This window comes from Triturus cristatus, chromosome 1_2 (assembly GCF_964204655.1).
Source record: "Triturus cristatus chromosome 1_2, aTriCri1.1, whole genome shotgun sequence".
In the NCBI taxonomy this organism is placed as follows: domain Eukaryota; kingdom Metazoa; phylum Chordata; class Amphibia; order Caudata; family Salamandridae; genus Triturus; species Triturus cristatus.
Genome location: NC_140580.1, coordinates 704,119,754 through 704,141,089, shown reverse-complemented (window position 1 = coordinate 704,141,089; position 21,336 = coordinate 704,119,754). Strand labels below are relative to the sequence as shown.

General features: G+C 48.4%; 1 protein-coding gene across 4 annotated transcripts in view; it reads left to right on the top strand.

Moving 5' to 3' along the window:
* The window catches only part of DLG5 (discs large MAGUK scaffold protein 5), a 1,132,805-nt gene that overhangs the window by 100,646 nt on the left and 1,010,823 nt on the right, over positions 1 to 21,336 (top strand). For all 4 annotated transcript variants that reach the window (XM_085608570.1, XM_085608569.1, XM_085608568.1 and 1 more), the window contains exons 3-5: positions 10,849 to 11,017; positions 20,122 to 20,265; positions 21,058 to 21,241. In XM_085608570.1, coding sequence (XP_085464696.1) covers positions 10,849 to 11,017; positions 20,122 to 20,265; positions 21,058 to 21,241 — 497 coding nt within the window. The remainder of the gene's footprint in view (positions 1 to 10,848; positions 11,018 to 20,121; positions 20,266 to 21,057; positions 21,242 to 21,336) is intronic.

Here is a 21,336-nt window from a genome sequence, read left to right as displayed (position 1 = left end):
TCAGCAGAGGTGTTCCACCAGCTTATATCTGCTGGGCTGCCTGTTGGTCATCCTGCATACTTTTGATACTGTTACCTTAAGTCCCAAGCACTCAGTGACTGGTACTTTGCGTGGGCTGTGTTGTATGACATCTCAGCGATTTTCCATCAGAGTGCCAAGGTCGCATCTGACATTCACAGAGGCTCCCATTTATCCAAGCCGTCCTGTACACGGTGCTGTTCCCAGCCTTCCTTCCACCTCAATAAGTGCAGGACTTTACGTCCATTATACCGATGTCTCGACCTTTTGACCTGGGTTTCCGTGAGAGCAGCTGTGAGGATTCTTGGTATCCTGCATCTTGCTGGTGGACCATGTCCGATGGCAAATGCGGGCTCTGAACTGGGATCTGACATCTCAGTAGGCTAAGCGCCAAGGAAAGCGCTCGGATTCCAGCCCGGTGTCGGAGAAGACTGCAACAGATATCCAGTGGTGGCTGCTAGACCTCTATTTGACCAGTAATGGACTTCCTCTGTATTTCACCCAGAGCTGAAGGTCTTGATGGGCGCATTGATGCTGGGTTGGGAAGGTCTTCTGGGAGAGGTGGGGATCATCGTTCTTTAGCTCACTTCTCCACCCCAGTTCAAACCCAGTCATATGCAAATCAGTCTTGACCCTGTTTCTCATGGGAACATTCCAGCCTGAACTGCCAAGCTGAGTCTTCTCTGGACCGGAAACGAGCATCCTGGGACTGGTTATGGGTCATTGGACCACAACCAGCTCCTGGTCCCCCCCCCTTCCCTTTTGATTCACTGGTTATGGGTTACCACTCCTCATCGGCCAGGCTAGCTTGAATCCAGTGGCAAAGTGAGCAGGGTACCCACGTCTGGGCATACCCTGTCAACTCGGGTTGCAAAGTGAGATAAAGAACAATGATGAATTCAACCCAGCTCTTATTGTGACTGGGGTTGATTGTATGAAAAGTTTCAGCGCTCTGTCTATCATCTCCTTTTGTGCGTAACAATTTTATGTTGTCTGATGTTCGAGGCATGTGGGCTGCTGAATTCATATCTGTGCATAGATCGCCGCCTAGTGTTGGGTCCGGATGTTTGCACGTTGTTGTCCTGGAAGAGTCTTCGAAGTATCCTGGGATAGGTGACTCCTCCCCTGGACTACAGTGCGCATGGGCATCCTCTCCATCCTCAGATTGTTTTTTTCCGCCATTGGGTTCGGATGTGCTTATCTTGACTCAAGTTAGGAAAAACTTTTTACAGGCCAAAAGGCCTTTAGTTCGCGTCGGTACTGTTCCCGATCGGTATCGATAGTTATTTGTTAGTTATACTAACTTCCAGACCAACTTTTTCGCATCATACTCGACCATCGACCCGACATCGACGATGGAATCGAGGACGCCCTTCAAGCGGTGCCCCGTATGCAATGCGAAATATCCCCATGTCGATGTCCACCCGGTGTGCAACAAATGCCTTTCACCGGATCACGACGAGTCCACATGTATGGCCTGTGCCCGATTCCGATCCAAGAAGACTCTCCGGAATCGTCGAGCAGCGAGGCTCGAAGCGCAGCAAGCGGCACCGACTGACATCTTCAACGCCGAGGACGAAGATGTGCAAGCCGTGGAGAACCTACCCTCCAGCCCCGCTTCCGAACACGACTCCGGATCGGAAGACGTCGAAGAACAACTCTTTCACAGAGACGAAGCCGACACCGAGGTAGGAGACTACAATGAGGCCTTAGGGGCCGAAGAGAGTAGCTCCGGTGACGAGCAAGGCCTACCCGAACAGACTGTGGATATCCCAGTGCGTCAGTCTGTGGCTCCGGTCGAGGGATCGCCTTCGGGCCTTACCCAAGACCTATCCCGCATCCATTCGGCCCCGCCCTCTGGCCCGGCCTCTGACATTCAGCGGCAGCCTTTACTACCCAAAACGGCTGGTTTCCCTTCATCGAAACCGAAACCGAAAGCCGTATCGGTTCAGCAGAAACCGAAACTGAAAGTCACACTGGTCGGATCGAAGCCCACCACACCTTCAACGCCAGCCAAACCCGTCGGCACCGACCGCACCAAACGGGACTTCGGTGCCGAGCTTGCAGCAGCCGACGTCGGCGCCGACGCACGGAAAAAAAACATCGGTACCGCCAAGCCGCCTCGGCTCCCGGCACCGAAACAATCGGCTCCGACCACAAAGGTCAAAATGGCTGCTGGATCTCACACCACTTCGAAAACAGCACCAAAGGCACAATCATCGACGCCGTCGACAGCTACTACCTCTCCTCGACTCGATGACCCCATGGGACCGAAGAAGTCCACGCCTGCCTCAACGGAACCGATCGGCGCCAAAGAACCGTCGGCGTTCCAGGTGCGGCAAGTTTCAGCATCCTTGCAACGCATCAAAGATAAGGCGGCCCTCCAGGACACATCAAGCCCCGAGCCGAAAAAGGCTCAAAAAGCTTCTCCGGCACCGGCCAACATCACTTTTGGCCTGCCACCATCCACGGCGCCAAAACTGTTCGAAATCAGAACACGTGTCACCCACACCAGGATCACACCTGCAGAACACTCTCCTACGGAGACGTCGCCATCACACATCATCGATGCCGCAACAGGCAGAATGATGCTTCACAAGAGGAAGATAACTTCCGCGCCAGCTTTGGACTCCTACCGGATCCCACTAAAGAAAAAGCTGCCAGTGGATTCGGAACCACTTCTTTACGAGCCTCTCCACACCTCTTACCAAGAGCCACAGTCCTTCTCTCCGACACACTCCGAAACAGACGTTTTGGAGGACTACATAGGTGACCACGTTCCCTACCCCGGAGAAATGGACCCTGAAGGCCAACATGACCCTGACCAAGCTTGGGATGACCCTGTGGACTCAAACGCACCTATGGATACGCAGGACACGCAGCTATATGGTGCAAAAACGTCTCCCACAGAGGACACTGCCGCATTCAACGCCCTCATTGAACGTGCTGCGGCCAATCATGGTGTTCAACTCCACTCTGACACCATCGAGGACGATTTTCTCATGGACACTTTCGCATCCTCAGAAAGACATGTTAAAACTCTACCCATGTTGAAAGGTGTCCTCAAACCAGCAAAGGACATTTTCAAAGAACCCACCAGGGCCAGAGTAATAAACCCCAGAATCGACAAAAAATATAGGTCAGCGCCTGGGGATCCTACCTATATTAGAGGACAGTTGCCTCTGGATTCCATAGTAGTCGCGAATGCTCGTAAACGGGCGCACTCGCAGACGACTGGGGATGCCCCTCCCCCGGACAAAGAGTCCAAGGTGTTAGAGACCTCCGGCAAACGGGTTGCAGCCCAAGCAGCTAACATATGGCGTATTGCCAATACTCAGGCGCTCCTGGCTCGCTACGACCGAGCGCATTATGACACACTAGAAACATTACTACAACATCTCCCTGACCAATACAAAGAGGGAGCAGAGATCCTCATCATAGAGGGACAACTCCTCACAAACGCATCCATCAAGTGTGCACTGGATGCCGCTGATACAGCTGCCAGAGCCATAAACACTAGCGTCATGTTACGACGACACGCCTGGTTACGAATCTCCGGATTCAAACCTGAGGTGCAAAATAACATCCTCAACCAGCCGGTCAACCCAGACTACTTATTCGGGCCAGAGGTTGACACCACACTAGAAAAAATAAAAAAGGACACAGACACTGCAAAGTCCATGGGGGCTCTCCAAACGCAGACCTTTCGGAGTGGCTCCTTTCGTCGCCCCGGCAATAGAGGAGCAGGTAGAGGACAGGGGTCACAGCAAACCTACAACAAGCGCAACACCCAAAGTACCTACGATAAAAACACCAGGGGTGGATATCGTGGTTCAAGCACAAAGGGCAGAGGACGCGGATACGGCAATACCAGATGCTCTCCCAAGAACAAACAGTGACGCCCTCTCCCTTCCTCCCGACCACACAACACCTGTCGGGGGAAGGTTGCAAAAGTTCCTGGCCACGTGGAACTCCATCACCACGGACAGGTGGGTCAAAGATATTATCAAACACGGTTACTGCCTAGAATTAACCTCTACTCCACCCACAATACCCCCAAAACACCGTCCTATGTCCTCAGAGCACTTAGCGCTATTACAGCAGGAAGTGCTAAGCATGATGCAAAAAGGCGCAATAGAGGTCGTACCCGTCCACGAGCAAGGTACAGGGGTGTACTCCCTGTACTTTCTAATACCAAAAAAGGACGGGTCACTCAGACCTATACTAGACCTGAGACCCCTCAACCGCTATATTCTTTCGGAGCATTTCCACATGCTCACCCTGCAACAAGTCCTCCCACTGCTCAAACAGGGAGACTTCCTGGCCACACTAGACCTCAAAGATGCGTATTTCCACATACCCATTCACCCATCACACAGGAAATATCTCAGGTTCACTATTCAAGGGCAGCACTACCAATTCAAGGTTCTTCCCTTCGGCGTGACAACGGCGCCCAGGGTTTTCACAAAGTGCCTAGCTACGGTGGCTGCACATCTACGGAGGCAACACATTCATGTCTACCCCTACCTGGACGACTGGCTTGTTCAGGCAAAGTCAGCCCAGCAATGTGCCAACCACATGTCCCGCACCATTCACCTTCTTCACAGTCTGGGGTTCTCACTAAATTACCCAAAATCACACCTCCAACCCGCACACGTACAACAGTACCTAGGTGCGACCATAGACACTCTGGCGGCCACAGCTCAGCCAAATTTAGTGAGAATCGACAGCATGCAAATGCTGATTTCAAAGTTCAAACCCCAACACTCCCTTCCCGCGCGAGTGTTTATGCAGTTGATAGGCATGATGGCCTCCTGCATTTTTATAGTCCCACACGCGAGACTACATATGCGCCCGCTTCAGGAGTGCTTAGCACGTCAATGGAATCAGGCTCAAGGGCAACTAAAAGACCTAGTGTTGGTGAGCGGTCGGGCATACAACTCTCTGCATTGGTGGAATCCACACAACCTTTGCAAGGGCCGACCGTTCCAAGAGCCAGTTCCACAAATAATACTGACAGAGGACGCGTCTCTCCAGGGATGGGGAGCTCATGTACTCAACTACACAGTGCAGGGACTATGGACAAAACAACAAAAGAAGATGCACATCAACCTTCTAGAACTGATGGCAATCTTCCTGGCTATGAAAGCGTTCAAAGTACAATTGTGCAACAAAGTCGTGTTGATCCGGACGGACAACATGACCGCCATGTACTACATACAGAAACAGGGAGGAACACACTCTCCACAGTTGTCTCATCTGGCTCAGAGCATGTGGAAGTGGGCCATTCAGAGGAACATGTTCCTCATGGCGGAACACCTCCCCGGCAAGGACAACCAGATGGCGGATCTGCTCAGCAGACACAGCCACCAGATGCACGAGTGGGAGCTGCCACCCATCAGTACTCCAACCGTACTTCCAGCGGTGGGGTCATCCAGAGATAGACCTCTTCGCCACAAGCGAAAACGCAAAATGCCAAAGCTTTGCCTCCAGGTTCCCACATCCGCAGTCGCAGGGCAATGCGATATGGATGAACTGGTCCGGCAGATTTGCGTACGCTTTTCCCCCAGCACCATTGATACCGCTGGTGGCACGCAAACTCAGACAACACTCACTGACGCTCGTCCTGGTTGCTCCAACGTGGGCACGCCAACCATGGTACACCACCTTTCTCGAACTTTCCGTGGTGCCGCATCAAAGGCTGCGGATCAAACCCGCGCATTTGACGCAGAACCGTGGAGAGATTCAGCACCCAGATCCGCAACAGCTGAACCTGGCAATCTGGCTCCTGAAGTCCTAGAATTTGGCTACCTTAACCTGCCACCTGACTGTATGGACATCATTAAGGAGGCCAGGAGACCCACTACCAGAGCTTGCTATGCAGCCAAATGGAAAAGATTCGTCATTTATTGCAATACTAATGACATAAACCCGCTAGACGCATCCATCCAAAACATAATCTGTTACCTCTTACACCTATACCGATGCAATCTGGCATACACCTCTATACGTGTCCATTTGACCGCAATATCAGCCTATCTCCAGAACAGGCAGCACCTCTCTTTATTCAGAGTGCCGGCCATAAAAGCATTCTTGGAAGGACTCAAACGAGTAATTCCTCCAAGCCACCCACCGGCTCCGATGTGGAACCTCAACTTGGTCCTCACACGCCTGATGGGTCCACCCTTCGAACCTCTGCACTCATGCGAGATTCAATTCCTCACCTGGAAAGTAGCTTTCCTAGTAGCAATCACTTCTTTGAGAAGAGTTAGTGAACTCCAGGCACTAACCGTTCAAGAGCCATTCATACAGGTTCACACAAACAGGGTCGTACTACGTACCAACCCCAAATTCATGCCCAAGGTGATATCGCAGTTCCACATAAACCAAACTATTGAACTGCCTGTTTTCTTTCAAAACCCACAAACTGTCGCAGAAAGAGCACTCCATACACTAGATGTAAAGAGGGCCCTCATGTACGATATCGACAGGACTAAAGTCTTTCGAAAAACAAAACAACTTTTCGTTGCCTTTGCCCCACACCACAAAGTTAACGCTATCTCCAAAGCAGGTATAGCCAGATGGATCGTTAAATGTATTCAAATTTGCTATCAAAAGGCTAAACGCACATTAACGATTCCCCCACGAGCCCACTCAACACGTAAGTTAGGGGCTTCCATGGCTTTCCTAGGAAACATTCCTTTGCATGATATATGTAGAGCAGCCACCTGGTCCACTACACATACATTTACCAAACACTATTGTGTAGATGTGCAATCAAAACAGCAGGCAGCTGTAGGACAGGCTGTTCTCAAAACTCTTTTTCAGACCGCTGCAGCTGGCACTGGTAGCCGCCGCTAATAGAGGGCACTGCTATGTATTCTATGCACAGATATGAATTCAGCAGCCCACATGCCTCGAACTGAATATGCTACTTACCAGTATGCATCAGTTCTTGGCATGTAGGGCTGCTGACATTCATATCGCCCTCCCTCCTCCCCGGCGCCTGTAGCAGCTGCAGCTCTCAGAATTACTGTAAGCATGGTCATCACTTTCTGTATCTACTCCATCACTGCCACAATGGCGAAAAACAATCTGAGGATGGAGAGGATGCCCATGCGCACTGTAGTCCAGGGGAGGAGTCACCTATCCCAGGATACTTCGAAGACTCTTCCAGGACAACAACGTGCAAACATCCGGACCCAACACTAGGCGGCGATCTATGCACAGATATGAATGTCAGCAGCCCTACATGCCAAGAACAGATGCATACTGGTAAGTAGCATATTCATTATCTGCATTTGTACGATTTCCCGATCAGCCATCTCTGTTTAAATCACCTGTTGTGATGTGTTATTTTAAAAGGGCTGCCCCAAGTGTTCCCGCCAAAACTCTGTGATACTTCAGTGGGACCTCAATCTAGTATTCACATTCCTGATGTGCATCCCATGCGAGCCAGTGTACAATTGCCCTCTGAGGTTTCTCACATTGAAAATTTGTTCCTCATTGCGATCACTTCAGCCCTTCGCAAGCACTCTCTGTCCAGCAGCCGTACACATTCCCAGACAAGCCAGTGTTAAGGACTAAGATAGCTTTTTTCCTGAAGGTTGCAGCGCCTTTCCGTATTGGGTAGTCTATCGCTGCTATCACTGTTGGGGAAAAGTTTTCCAGGTCCAGTCTGATGCCTGGGGATATTATAAGTTAAGGAATCTGAGGCTAGACTGTCTCTCTACCAGATACATCGTTACCGAAGGTAAGTAACACGTTCTTCAAGCTTCTGCAAGTATTTGCATCAAATCAGAGAGCATTCTGGGAGCATTATACATAGCCTCATGTTGCTAAACTTTGGTTCCAGTGTAAAAATGTGTACACATGTTTTCACTGTTAGTAGTGCAGTCAGAGCTTATAACATTTACTTAGAGCGCTCACCCTAATAATAAAGGCTTTCAGTTAATAAACCGTAAATACAAGTTTGAACAGCATTAACATATGGATAAAAATATTACCTTCACTCCCTTACCTGATCGATAATTTGGTACTGTAAACTGGCATCCAAAGGGTTTGTGCTGCAGGGGGGTGGGCCTACTTGTCTCAAGGGCAAAATACACATGAGAACTTGTTGCTCTTGATCCCAAACAATATGTCACAGGGGTTGGGCTATAGGAATTCCACATCCCTGAGCACCACTTGGAGTCATGGGCAAGGGCAACGGCTGTCTAGCTTCGGCAGGGAGGGGAGAGGGGGGCGTAGGGACTATCAGCTAACTCGCCCGGGGGCGCACCCCCACTGCCTCGGTCCGCTGCCAATTCCTTCTGTGTTGCGATGCCCAGCATCGTAGTCCAGGTCACCGTCTAAGCGGGGTCAGCGTCCTCGCCCACGGGTATGGTGCTAAACCGGTATGTAGCAGCAGGCCTACTCCCCATGATGTGTGCTGCAGGCCTCCAAACAAGATGGCGCCCAGGGTATGCTGGAGGGGCCCCCAGCCCCGATACAGTGCGGTGTCTGTAGCGTTCGGTATCTCATGGCTCCCTCTGCTGTCAGTCCATTTGCTGGGCACTCCCTTGTCAGCAACAAGGTGTTTTTGTCATGTTGTTGGCGGTGGATGGCGATGGATGGATCCCGGGCTACGGGAGAGCAAGCAGGATACATCCTACTCCATTCCCCTCCAGGCCACACCCCCCAATAGCATTTTCGAGTAATACTATGAAGGGTACAAAATACCTCCTTATGCCTGCCTTATATTGGGACACAGCAATGCATTTTCACTTATAAATATGTAGTAACTCTCAGCTCAGTTTGACTAGTCATATCTGGTCTCTCCAGCCCCTTTATCAATGTAGTGCAGTAACTTAGTACTGCTAAAAACATTTCTAGATCCAGTCTGTCACTTGGGGATTAGGTAGATCGGAATTATCTGCATAACTGAATATATAGTAATAATTTTGCTTTTCTGTAGAATGTTGTACCTTTTACCCTATGTCTTTTCTATATGGCAGGAGACATTTTAATAACTTTACCTTTTAACTTTGTCTTCCAAAAGACCATTCCTTCCTATATTTGTGCACACAAAATGGTGTTAACTAGATGTAGGTCAGGTAGAGTAACATGAGTGCATGCGATTGCTTAGATGACATTTCTACTGAAGAATTATAGCCAGGCAAGAATACCCAATTGTTAGAGTTTGTTCATAGAGAAGAATGTCACACCTTAGCAAGGATTCATTTTTATGGTCTGGCTTGACAGACCAGCTGTCACCAGAACATTGAGTATCAGTAGAGAGGGGCTGTGGCTCCGCCCACATGTTGGGAGCCAGTAGTACATATTTTGATTTGGCAGAAGTTGTGTGCTTCCACAAAACGTGCTTGACCTCCACATAGGTGTGATAATGTTATATATTTATCCAGCTTGTACTTGCCAGGCACACATCGCATAATGCAATTGAAGTGTCTTAGATAACTAGAACTGCTTTCCATCTGGCAGCAGCACAGATGGAATAAGGGCAGTCATTAAACTACATTGATGTTTAGGACTGGTTAGACCACACGAGATGCTCGACCTTGTAATCAACACCAATCGTATTCTCCAGTTATTTGCTTCCACACCAATGCAAATCTACTCCCATGCCAGTAACTTGTAGTACTTCACATTACCATACAACATTCCTTTAAAGCCAGACTTATAGAAATAGCCAATCCTTGTTGCCTTGTATAGTGGCCGAGATATGATCTCTGTTGTCTATCAACAAGATAAATGACTTGTTTGGGTGGTGCAGAGACATTGAGGTTGGGTTTAATCCAGTCAATCCTATTTTCTCATCGTAGTAGATCTGAGGAGATCAAACAACTGCATTGTAGTAGTGACTTCCCTAATACTAATTATTCTTCTGTGTTTATTCTGAATTGTGACTGGGAATGTCATTGATAGGGGTCCTTTCATTTCCAGTAACGCTTTTTAGGTCTCGCCTGACCCAGGGCATGTGCTGGTCTGGCGAGACTTATTGAGAGGGCTCAAAAAAGGGCCGCTTTGATGTTTGATCGTGCTCGCAATCACTTTCACTTTCGCGGCTGCACGGCCGCTTTGCATAGCCAATAGGTCTCGCTTTTGGGACCTTAAAAGTATTTAGTTATGCAACTGTTGCATAGCTAAACACTTATAAGGTCCCAAAGGCAAGACCTATTGGCTATGCCAATGCTTGTTCCTTGTTGTAGGCTAGCGAGTAATATGAGATGGGGATGTAGATGCACCCACTCATCTTTCCCTTATTGCTTCCCTAGAGCAGCATCTTTGACAGATGATATAATCTCCTTACTTGCAAACGACTACTGGTGTTCAAGAGGGCCTCTTTGTTAATTTGTTCTCGCCTGTAGTTTGCAGGTAATATTGTTGACCGGTCTTTGCTGTTGGTGCCACAAATAGTATTTAAATGGCTTTTACTTAAGTTAAAATAATTTTTTTCAGAACAATCTCCATGGAATTAAATTATTGCTTTGAAAGCACAATGCTAGGATTTGAAGTGGTTGTATTAAAAGGGCATATGCGCGGAAGTCTGTTTCCAAACTTCTGTAGCGTGTCGTGATTCAAATAAGAAAAATAAATAATATTAACCCTTTGATCCCTTTTGGATACCAGAGTGTTTTGGGAAGTTGTACTCTTTAAAGCATTAGTTACAGTATTGGGAGGATGAAGCTCCTTCTGTCAGTGTGAAGGTTGCATTATACAATGTTTTTGTGAAATGAAGAATAAATTGAGACTTGGATAACCAAGCATCTTTTATAAATTCTGAGTCAATCCGTTAAAGATTTAGTAATTCCCATACTACTTTTTCACCAGGTACAGTTGGAAAAGAATCCTCTCCACCACCGGCAATCATAGACCAAAGGCAGATGAGCGAGAAGCTTGAAACCATCTTGGTTCAACTCCGTCAAGTAACTCGTGAGCGTGATGAACTACGCAAACGTCTTGCATTGTCCTCTCCAGGATCAACATTCGATGATTGCAGGTAAAAATCTGGTTTAACGGCTTATTAATCCCTCCTTTCGTGACTGGATAGGACAACGTTCTATCCTGAGGAATAGTTTCTTAGCAAGGTGGCAAAAAGGATAGCTAAGACCAGGCCTTTCTAACAAGGAGCTCGTGAGCTACTGGTAGCTCTTCAGCTACTTACATTTAGCTCTTTTGTGTTCACCCACTCGACTAAATTAGAAGTTTTTGCTTTGCTGACAAGCCTGTATTTGGACATAAATATGCATATTTTCAGAACTCCTAAGCAGATGTTAGGAGAAAAAGGGTTCAGTTTCTAAAATATATTTAAAGCACAATGTTATAGCGGTAATTTATGCAGCATTGGAGAGACTTATGAATATTACCTTGGTGCCAGGGGCCTTGCAGCTATGTGTTGTATATTACCATGTATATTTCATATTGATAAATGCTTTTTTCATTCTACTGCTGGCAACCCTGTCTCCTGTACGTGTAGCCCAATCTACAAAGACAAATGCGGATCTCATACAACTAGATATCCAGGGCCTCTGGACGGACTTCAGAAACCTGGTTAGGTGAATCACAGAAGCTGAATCTCACATTAGTTGCTTGGAAGATAATAAATCAAAAGCACAAAAAATCTTGGAAGTGATTAATGCAAAAGTGACTCTCCTATGCAATGCGGTCTCAGACCTAGGAAACTGAAATCGCAGAGGTAACCTAAGGATATGTGGCCTTCCAGCAGGGGTGGAAGACTCACCAATCCATGTGTTGAATTCCTTGAAGGTTGCATTCCTCGTACACTAAACATATCCTTCACAAAGACTTTGAAATAGAAAGGGCACACAGAGTTCTGTCAACAATCTCTTCAACTGGGCTCTACTAAACCCATGAAACATCCAAGCGCTATGATCTTTAAACCTTTAAGGTAGAAACGTATTGTTTATCTGTCAGTTATCATCGTCCGACATCTTGTGATGCTCTACCCCCCCCCTCCCGTTTGTTAATGATAGGTGGATTTAGGTGGGCAGTCAGGTTTTTTTGCGGGGGTTGGGTTTGTTGTTGTTACTCTTCTCTCTGTATATCCTCTTTTCCTCTACTCTTGACTTTATTCCTTTTGGACATTTCCTTTTTCACTGTATAATAGATTGTGCCAGCACATGTTTGTGTTGTACCTTCACCTCCTATATTGCATTAATAATACAACAACTGTAAAATTCTGCACCACATTGATGAAAATACAGTTGCTATACTCCCTATACAGACCGTAATGTTGAGTCAGCATGTCAGCTAATGCTCAGCAGTCCTTAAAAGTGCGGTCACATAGGGCGTGGCCTGGCGCTGGCGAAGATGGCCACCTGAGGGAAGAGCTCCATCGGGGCCGTGCCCTAAACCCCTGAAATCCGCCCCAAATCCTTTAGCTGTGGGCCCCAAAAAACCGACGACGCTGTCGGAACGCCACCTGGCCGAGCCACTGCAAAAATCCGGTCCTAAACGTAATAATGCTTCCTGATGGCGGACCCTAAGCTTTGTAAGAAGCACTGGAAGGGGCCTGTGCAGCAGCCGTGCGTGGATTGCGGACCCACCCCCTTCCAGACCCGAGGTGGCTGACTGCCCGGTGGCGGTCCGAACCAACGTGCTTCCGATCAGATTACGGGCCCCCCCCACTCCCTTGGCCACGACCGGCAGATTGCCATCGTATGCCATGAGGTCCGTCCGGGCCTCGGCGATCGCGGCGGGGGCGGAAATCTGAGACCTGATGCCCCTGGATGTTGCGCACCGTACTGTAGTGACCCCGGGGGAGGACAGCGGTTGGAGGACTCCACTCTGCTCCACGTTGTAGCGGCTCGCCATTCTCAGAAGGTGGGACTGGGACGGCGGGCCTTCGATCCACTCCCCTTCCCCTACAAACGGACTGACATTGACTCCTCGGAGCAGAGGAGAGATCCGAGGGTGCACCGCCGCTGGAATACGGAGAAGAAGCAACGAGAAAGCTGGTTGTCCCGCGCACTGGTATTGGGGGCCCCTGCACCTCGCGCCAACGAGGGTGAGACTCCTTTTGGCGCGCACTGCCCATAACAAAGGTAGTGAAAGCTCTCTAGCCGCACAGGGCCGCTACGCCAGTGTAGGAAGCTGCGCTTGTAGAACGCCAGAGGACTGTCTGGTGCGGGACCAGCCGACGGCAATAGGGGCATTCAGCGGAAAAATAAAAGGCGGTGTCCCGGCGACGTGCAGGGAGCCTTCCCCCTCCCCCCCTCGCTCCTTACGCTCAGGAACGGTTGTGGGGTGAAAGTTCTTCCTCTAATAAGATCAGGGGCCTGAGGCCGCCTGGCAGGGTCGGAGTGTTGGCAGCTGCTGCGCCGCTGGCAGGCAGGGAAGCAGACTGTCCCTGAGAAACAAAAGGTGGTGCCCCGGCGACAGGCAGGGAATCTTCCCCCTCACTCCTCACGCTCGGGGGCAGTTGTGGGGTGGAGGCGCTTCCTCTAATAACAACAGGAATCTGAGGCCGCCTGGCAAGGCCGGAGCGCTGGCAACTATTGCACCTCTGACACGCAGAGGAACAGACTGTACCCGAGATCTGCATTCCGGGGACCGAACATACCGAAATTCTCCCGCCGGCCAGCGGCTCGCAGCACGCGCACACCTAACCTGAAGCCCAAGGGTGGTGCAGTGCTGCAGACGAATTTCTAGAATAAACTGGACAAATACGCAGTCGCAAAGCAGGCTCCTCCTGATGACGGAGCCCGGGGTGGAGAGGCAGGAGACAACGAGCCCTCCCTCAGCTCCATAATGGCGGCCATCCAGGGGCTAGGAGCCACACTTGAGACCAAAATCGACAAGGTCACCATAGAGATGAACGTGATAAGGGCCGACGTGAACAAAACCGCAGGCAGAGTCAAGGCGAATGAAACGAGCGTCCGGGAGCTTCAGGCCTCCACAAAGAAAATGGAAGAACGGATCCAGCAGCTCAAGCACCAACACCGCCAAATGGCCCTCAAACTCGAAGACCAGGAAAGGGGGGGGGGCTCGCCGTAACAACATAAGAGTGGTGGGGGTTCCGGAAGGATCGGAGGGACCGAGTGTTGACCTCTTCCTGGAAGATCTATTCCTCAATCATCTTAAACCAAAGCGGCTCTCCTCCCTCTTCACGATGTAGAGAGCGCACTGGGCGCCGATCACGCGACCACAGCCCGGGCGGCTCCTAGGACTATCATAGCAAAAATCCTCAACTATAGGGACTGCGACGCCATACTGCAAGCGGCTAGGCTACAAGGGGATCTACGCTACGAAAACACCATGGTGCGCTTCTTCCCAGACTTCACACTCAAAAGTTCAGCAGGAGCGACGCTCCTTTGATGGGATCAAGAGGGCACTGCGGGACAGAGGAATCCAGTACATGATGTTCTTCCCCTGCAAAGCTCAAAATCATCGCAGATGGGAAATCGTTGTTCTTCACTACCCCAGAGGAGGTGCAAACATGGCTGGACAAGGCGTCTGCGCGGAGATCGGAAGCGACCGGAGGAGGCAACTGGAGAGCCACCCGCACCCATTCACCGGGCTCGGCTGGTGGCAGGTCGGACTCGGACAAGAGGAGTCGGCAATCCTGGAGATCACAGTCTAGCAGTCCGGTGATGCAGGTGACCAACAGAGACTAAAAGGACCTACCAAAGGTGTCGACCGGTGAGATCTGCCCCAGCAAACTGTAATGTATAAGACCTGTCTATACTGCAGGGGGTGAGGAATATGTCAGGAGGGGCTGGCCCTGTGAGACTGATGGGTCCACACACTGACACTCTCCACAGATGGGTGGGGGCAGGCCGGAGTCAGTGCTAGTTCAGTTTTTCCCCGCAACTGTTGATCTGTTATTGGGGTGATAGGCGCTCTGCTTGTTGGGGATGTGGGTAGTTTTACACCTATGTAGCAGGGTAGCAGGGGGGGGGGGGTTGGTTTCAAGGGGATAATGTGTTTTGTTTCACCTTGAGTTTTTTTCAGGGTTGTTGGGGGGTAGGGGGAGGGGGGCAGTTTCTGGTCACACATAAATGACACTTTGCTACATTGGCTGGGTCACATGTTTCAGGACCGTGGTATTAATTATGCATGTAACGATGAGTATGCGGTGGGACAAGAGTCTAAAGCTCCTTAGTTGGAATGTTAACGGGTTGGGGGACAAGGTAAAACGAGGTATTGTTCTTCAATACATAAAACGTCAAGCTCCAAATGTTGCCTTACTTCAAGAGACACACCTCATTGGTAACACCTGTAAGACGCTAAACAGATGGGGGTACACAATAGTGGCGCACGCTGGCTTTACCACCTGCTCACGAGGGGTGGGCATCCTCCTTAAACATACGTTTCCTTTCAGCATAAAACACACATGGACTGATCCCCTGGGCCGCTACGCGGCGGTCTCGAGACAGTGGGAGGGGCAAACTCTCACATTACTAACAGTTTACATTCCAGCAGGTCTCCAGACCCAATCCTACAAGGACCTCGGCACATTTATAATCTCCCTTCCTGAAGGACATTTAGTGCTGGGGGGGCTTCAACGCAGTAGTATGTGGACAATATGACCAAAGCCCATCACGAGATATCACCAGAGGGATCAATTGGCTCTCAAAATTCCTCGAGGCATTTGGCCTCACAGACCTCTGGCGGATGCGCCACCCTGGCCTCCGGCAATATACGTTCTTTTCAGGACCACACCACACCTTTTCCAGGATCGATGATGTACTTATGCCCGTACACAAAACCACGACCATTCAAGAAATTCGTTATTTGGCAAGAGACATCTCAGATCACTCCCCCTTGTGGATACACCTGACAATTGGAGATAAAAGGGTGGGTTGTGTAGCACCTATCAACCCATGGTATCTCCGCAATCCTAAAGTCAAAACCACACTCATCCGCACTTTCGACCACTACTTCCTAGAAAGCGAAGGAACGTTCGACTCTCCTACCACCCTCGCTCACTAGGGGACACACCCTCTCGGCCATAGCCGGACTGCGCAGAGAAAGAGCGAAGGAGGCAGCTCGAATTCAGCACGACCTCCTCTGCCTCGAGGAGGCGGCGAAAGACTGGGATGATCAGGCGGCGCTGCACAGCCTACAACTCAAGGCGGCCGAATACAAAGCAGTTGCTACGGAAGAAGCCAAAATACTCGCTAGAGACAGAGATGGTCGTCTATATGACCAAGGAGACAAAGCCCGCAAGCTAATCGCTTGGCTAGACAAGAAAGAACGGACAAAAAGGCTGGTGACGGAGCTCAAGAGCAGTGTTGGTACAGTCCTTACGGAACCCCATGATATAGTGCTTAAATTTGCTCACCATTTCCAGCAGGTTTATCAGTGTGGCTCAGAACTACAGGAGGAGGATTCCTCCGCACTATTGTTGGACATCCGGCTGCCTGTCCTCACTGATTCCGACAAAGAAGCTTTGGACAGCGTGTGGACAGACGACAAACTTGCTCCAGCAATAAGGGACCTTCGTCCTGGAAAAGCCCTGGGCCCCAATGGGCTCCCCATAGAGCTTTACAAACTCAGACCTGACAAACTAGCTCCGTATCTTAGGAGAATGTTCAAAGACTGGAAAGAACTCTGCATACTACCCGGTGACCTACGTATCACCACTCTGGTAACCATACATAAAGGATGGAAACTGAAAGTCAAATGCTCCTCCTATAGACCTATATCCCTCCTCAATGCGGAGCCCAAAATTCTGGCCAAGCTATTGGCGAACCGACTGAGACAGGTTATAGACAAACTGGTCCACCCCGACCAATCGGGCTTCATGCCCCACCGTAACACGGCTCTCAATTTGAGAACACTACATGGGGTGCTGGGGCGGCCGGCCACCATTCAGGAAGACGCGATAGTGGTCTCGCTAGACGCCACAATGGCGTTTGATACCCTAGAATGGGCATATCTGATGGCAGTTCTCAAGAAGTTGGGCTTTTGCCCCCAATTTATTGGATGGGTGAACCAAGTCGTTGTGAACAACAAAGTCTCGGAGGTCTTCACCCTAGGCAGGGGGACGCGGCAGGGGTGCCCCCTCTCACTGCTTCTCTTCGCCCTTTCCCTCGAGCCAGTGGCGGCATGGATACGTCCGGGCCCCTCCATCAGGGGCCTTAGGTGGTCTGAGGGGTGGGCGGATCGAATCTCACTCTATGCTGTCGACATCTCGCCTCTCCCCAGAAATCGCTACGAGTGGTCCTAGATATCTTCACTATCTTCGGGAGGAACTCTGGCTATAGGATTAACTGGCGCAAGTCCCTGTTGTATGTGCTGAATGGAGATCCCCCTCCACTGCCCAGGAACTGCCCCATCCTGACAGTCATGGACGGATTTAAATACCTCGGTATCTTCATCACTACCAATATTAAACTCCGGTATGAGCGTAACCTCCTTCCTCCCCTACAGAGATTCAGACGAGACACCACTACCTGGAAGACACTGCCATTGTCCCTACTGGGCCGGGCAGCACTCTTTAAAATGATGGTGCTGCCACGCTTCCTCTACGTCCTTCAGAATTTCCCTGACCCAGTCCAGTCTAAGTTTTTTAAAGACATCGAAAGCACCCTCTCTTGTGGGATGGTAAACTTCGCATAGCACTTCATAAGCTCACGCTCGGCTGGTATGGCGGAGGCATTGGACTTCCGGACATCAAAAAATACCATTGGGTGGCACATCTTTCAGCCATAAATCATTGCACCTACCGCGGTGGGGATGACCCCGGGTATAGGATGGACAAATGGGTACTCCCCGGCGGCAGCTTCACAAGGGCACTCTATTCCAGGCCCAACATTTTCCTCTAACGGGACCCACACAACAGTCAGTACAGGTGTGGCACACTGTCAACCGTAGCTTGGGATGGGCCAAAAAAGCTCACGCTCGCCACTCCACTGTGGGATTCTGAGTACTTGGGTATGCTTGGACAGACTAGGGGCTTTGATAAGTGGGACCTGATTGGGATCTTCCGCATTGGGGACCTATGGGGAACAAACGGGATGGTCTCCTTTGCCTCACTCCAACAGACACACGTCATCCCCTAACTAACATCCCCATGGGGTCTTTCCTCCCAGAGTCCTCCCCTCTCAAGGGTAGGCTACTAGATGGGTATTTGCCGGACAAAATCATCTCCCTCACATACAAAAACTAATTCGCAACACTGACCCCCTAACTTTACTGAGAGAGAAATGGGGGAGAGATGGCCTTGAGCTGGATGACGAAGAATGGCAGGTGACGCTGTCCTCCCCTAAGGAGGTCGCCATCTCATCTAAATTGAGACATGTTCCGTTGAAAATCCTACACTGAGTTTATATCTCTAGCCCTAGGCTGGTAATGATGGGAAGAGGCGAAGAGGGATTATGTAAAAGACAATGTAGATCAGTAGGCTCCTTCATGCACATTATTTGGGAATGCGCGCTAATCCAGGAGTACTGGAGAAAGGTGCATGAATGTATGGGCACAGTCTGGGGAGTAAACATTCGCCCTGAAGCCAAGAGATGCCTTCTAAACGTATGGGAGCCCACAGACCTTAACACCAAGGCCAAACTTTGGGCCACTCTTCGCCAGATGATAGCCAAGCGAAACATTGCCAGTCTTTGGGGAGCTGTGGCGTCACCAACAGTAACCGCCTGGAAGACAGATTTGGACTGGTGTATGGTGAGAGAGAAGACTGTATATATAGCACGTGGTTGCCCCCGAAAATGGATAGCGATCTGGTCCAAATGGAATAAATATCGAGGAAATAGCTGTGACCCCCCATCTATCCCTGCCCTTGACAAACCGTTGTTGCCTTGAATTGTAATATCCCTGAACCTCATGCCCTGCCGCAAGTTGTACACTATACTTTGTAACTGTCAGTTTTGATGATGTGCGATACCGCTGAGACCTGTGACTAACTGTATGTGTTGACCACTTTCTTTTTATTCAATAAAAACAGTTTAAAAAAAAAAGTGCGGTCACTTAACACAAAAGATTTATATCACCCTGTTAAACGTAAAGTAAATTCTTAGTTATAGTTACAGACTTCAAGGTGATATTAATCTTCTTCAGGAAACTGGAATAGTGTCCAGGGATGCAGTAAACTTCAATTATACCGGGATTAATGACTGTTTTAGCTCTCCGGCACTTTGCAAAAAATTGGGACCCACCAATCATTAAAGGATTGCTCAAAATGGGCTGCTTTGAACAATGTCTCCACCTATTATCTAGTCCTCCTTTCCTTTCTAAAAGTAGTTTGGAGCTGTGCAGTGCAATAAGCAATTCAGGCAGTTGATTCCATCAACATTTTGCTCTTAGTCAAAGTAACAGGAGTATCAAAGAGTTTCACGTGTGACTTGACGAGGTGAATTTAATTCATAGAAATTCTTTTTCTTAAACACCTTCTCTTGCGAAGTGATTCGCACCTTGGAGGTGGTTCCTATAGGTTTGTGCTCAGGCCCCCACATACCAGTGCGATTTTAGTCTTACGTGGTAGCAGAACAATGTTTCCCTGATACCATGGAAGATATGCGTGGCCTGGAAAATAGTGTTTCCTGATCTGCCATTTATTAAGACTATACATTACAAATTAAGTTTGATGGTTGCTCCCCAACATTTTCTTATGTCCTGATGATGACCTGACAAATCAAGAGGAAGCATATACTGCATTCTGATCTTGTTATTATACGGACCTATATTTGTATTTTTCCCTCTGCCATTGTATTTTTTTTTACATTCAGTTCTGTAACTTTTTTGGTTTGTTGTGTGTAACCTTGTTAGGGACCAATTGTGTATTCTCTTTTGTATTATTCATGTTTTATCCAAATATTTGCAATGAGAACCAAGTTTTTAACAAAAATCTGTTGTGGGTACCGTACTTCTTATCATTCCATTGTTGAATGGAGTGATTCTGTCATAGTGTTATTAGTATTTTCCTTTACTTTTTTTTCATAAATTATTTTCCCTGAACCATTGTATCTCTTACTTACGTAAAACAAAGCATATTTATCTGCTAATGATTCTACAAAGATTTAATATTTTTTTTGTTTGCTAGCTGAAACGCAATTGTTATTGTGTGAATTGTTGGATATCTTGTTTGAATTACTTCTGACCAAGGACATTTTTTTCTGTTTATCAAAGGCCTGTACTAAAACCCAGCCCCGACTATGAACGGTTGAAAGTACAGTGTACAAAGGCCATGTCCGACTTACAATCCCTGCAGAACCAGCACACCAAAACACTGAAAAGATGTGAAGAGGTTGCTAAGGAGGCAGATTTTTATCAGTAAGTGGTAAAAAGGTATCTCACATAGAAAGTATGTTAGTGCTTTTATTAATGGATCTGAAGGTACTTTGGCAGCAAGTAAGGACATTCAGAAACTCTCCAAGTGTGGTTATTTCACATGTGAGATTCCTGTGTTCTAGCTTTGAGTGTTTCATTGGGTCATTGTGCTAGGATATTCCCACCTATAGAGACAACTACAATTCCAGTAACATTGAAAATCTTACACCATTCTTTGCCCTGTTAGAGCCAGCTAGATCATAAATGGTAACAGTTGTTGAGATTTAATAAGAGATATTGACATTGGTTTAAATATCCTTAAACTATGTACTCATTTGCACTGGCCTGTTATTTTAAAAGCAGTTCCTTACAAGATGGGCAGTGTCCTATATTGCCAGATAGTACAAAGGACTAAAAGTACTATTCTGTGAAAGGTTCAATTATCTAATGGAGGAAAAGTACCCACAGGTGCCCTTAAGAGTGATGCACTCATCAGTAAAATGGGAACCTGGAAATTTGCCAGGCATTAACATCTTTATTATTGCCTTTAACAGAAGCTTCCACACACACTTGAAACTCACAAGGTGCTATAAAAAGATACAGGTTTTTCAGAATAGACTTTAGATTGACATTAATGTAATTTCTAGGTAATGGTTTCCATATTGATAGTGGTCCAGACTTGTAGTAGCCCCAGTCATGAGAAATAAATTGAAGGAGGTACTTGTGCAAATGGGTCTGTTGAAATCGGTGATACATTTGTCTGAAACAAGTCCTGTGTATTTCGATTACTTTTAGCACATTGCACAGTCGACTACTGAGTGACCATTCTCAGCTGAAAGAGGACACAGACTCTCTAAAAATTAAAAATGTACAATTGCTTCGTGAACACAACCATCTCCAGCAGTCCAGTGAAGAATTGAAGAGGCTGCATGCAGAAAGTCAGAAAGAAATAACTGATCTTCGCAACCAGCAGCAGCAGGTAGAGCATCTTTTTAAAAATGTATTGATTTTGCTGGAGAACTGCTTGAAGTTAGGAGAATGTTGGGATTTGTTAGAGTACCTAGTCTGCTAAAT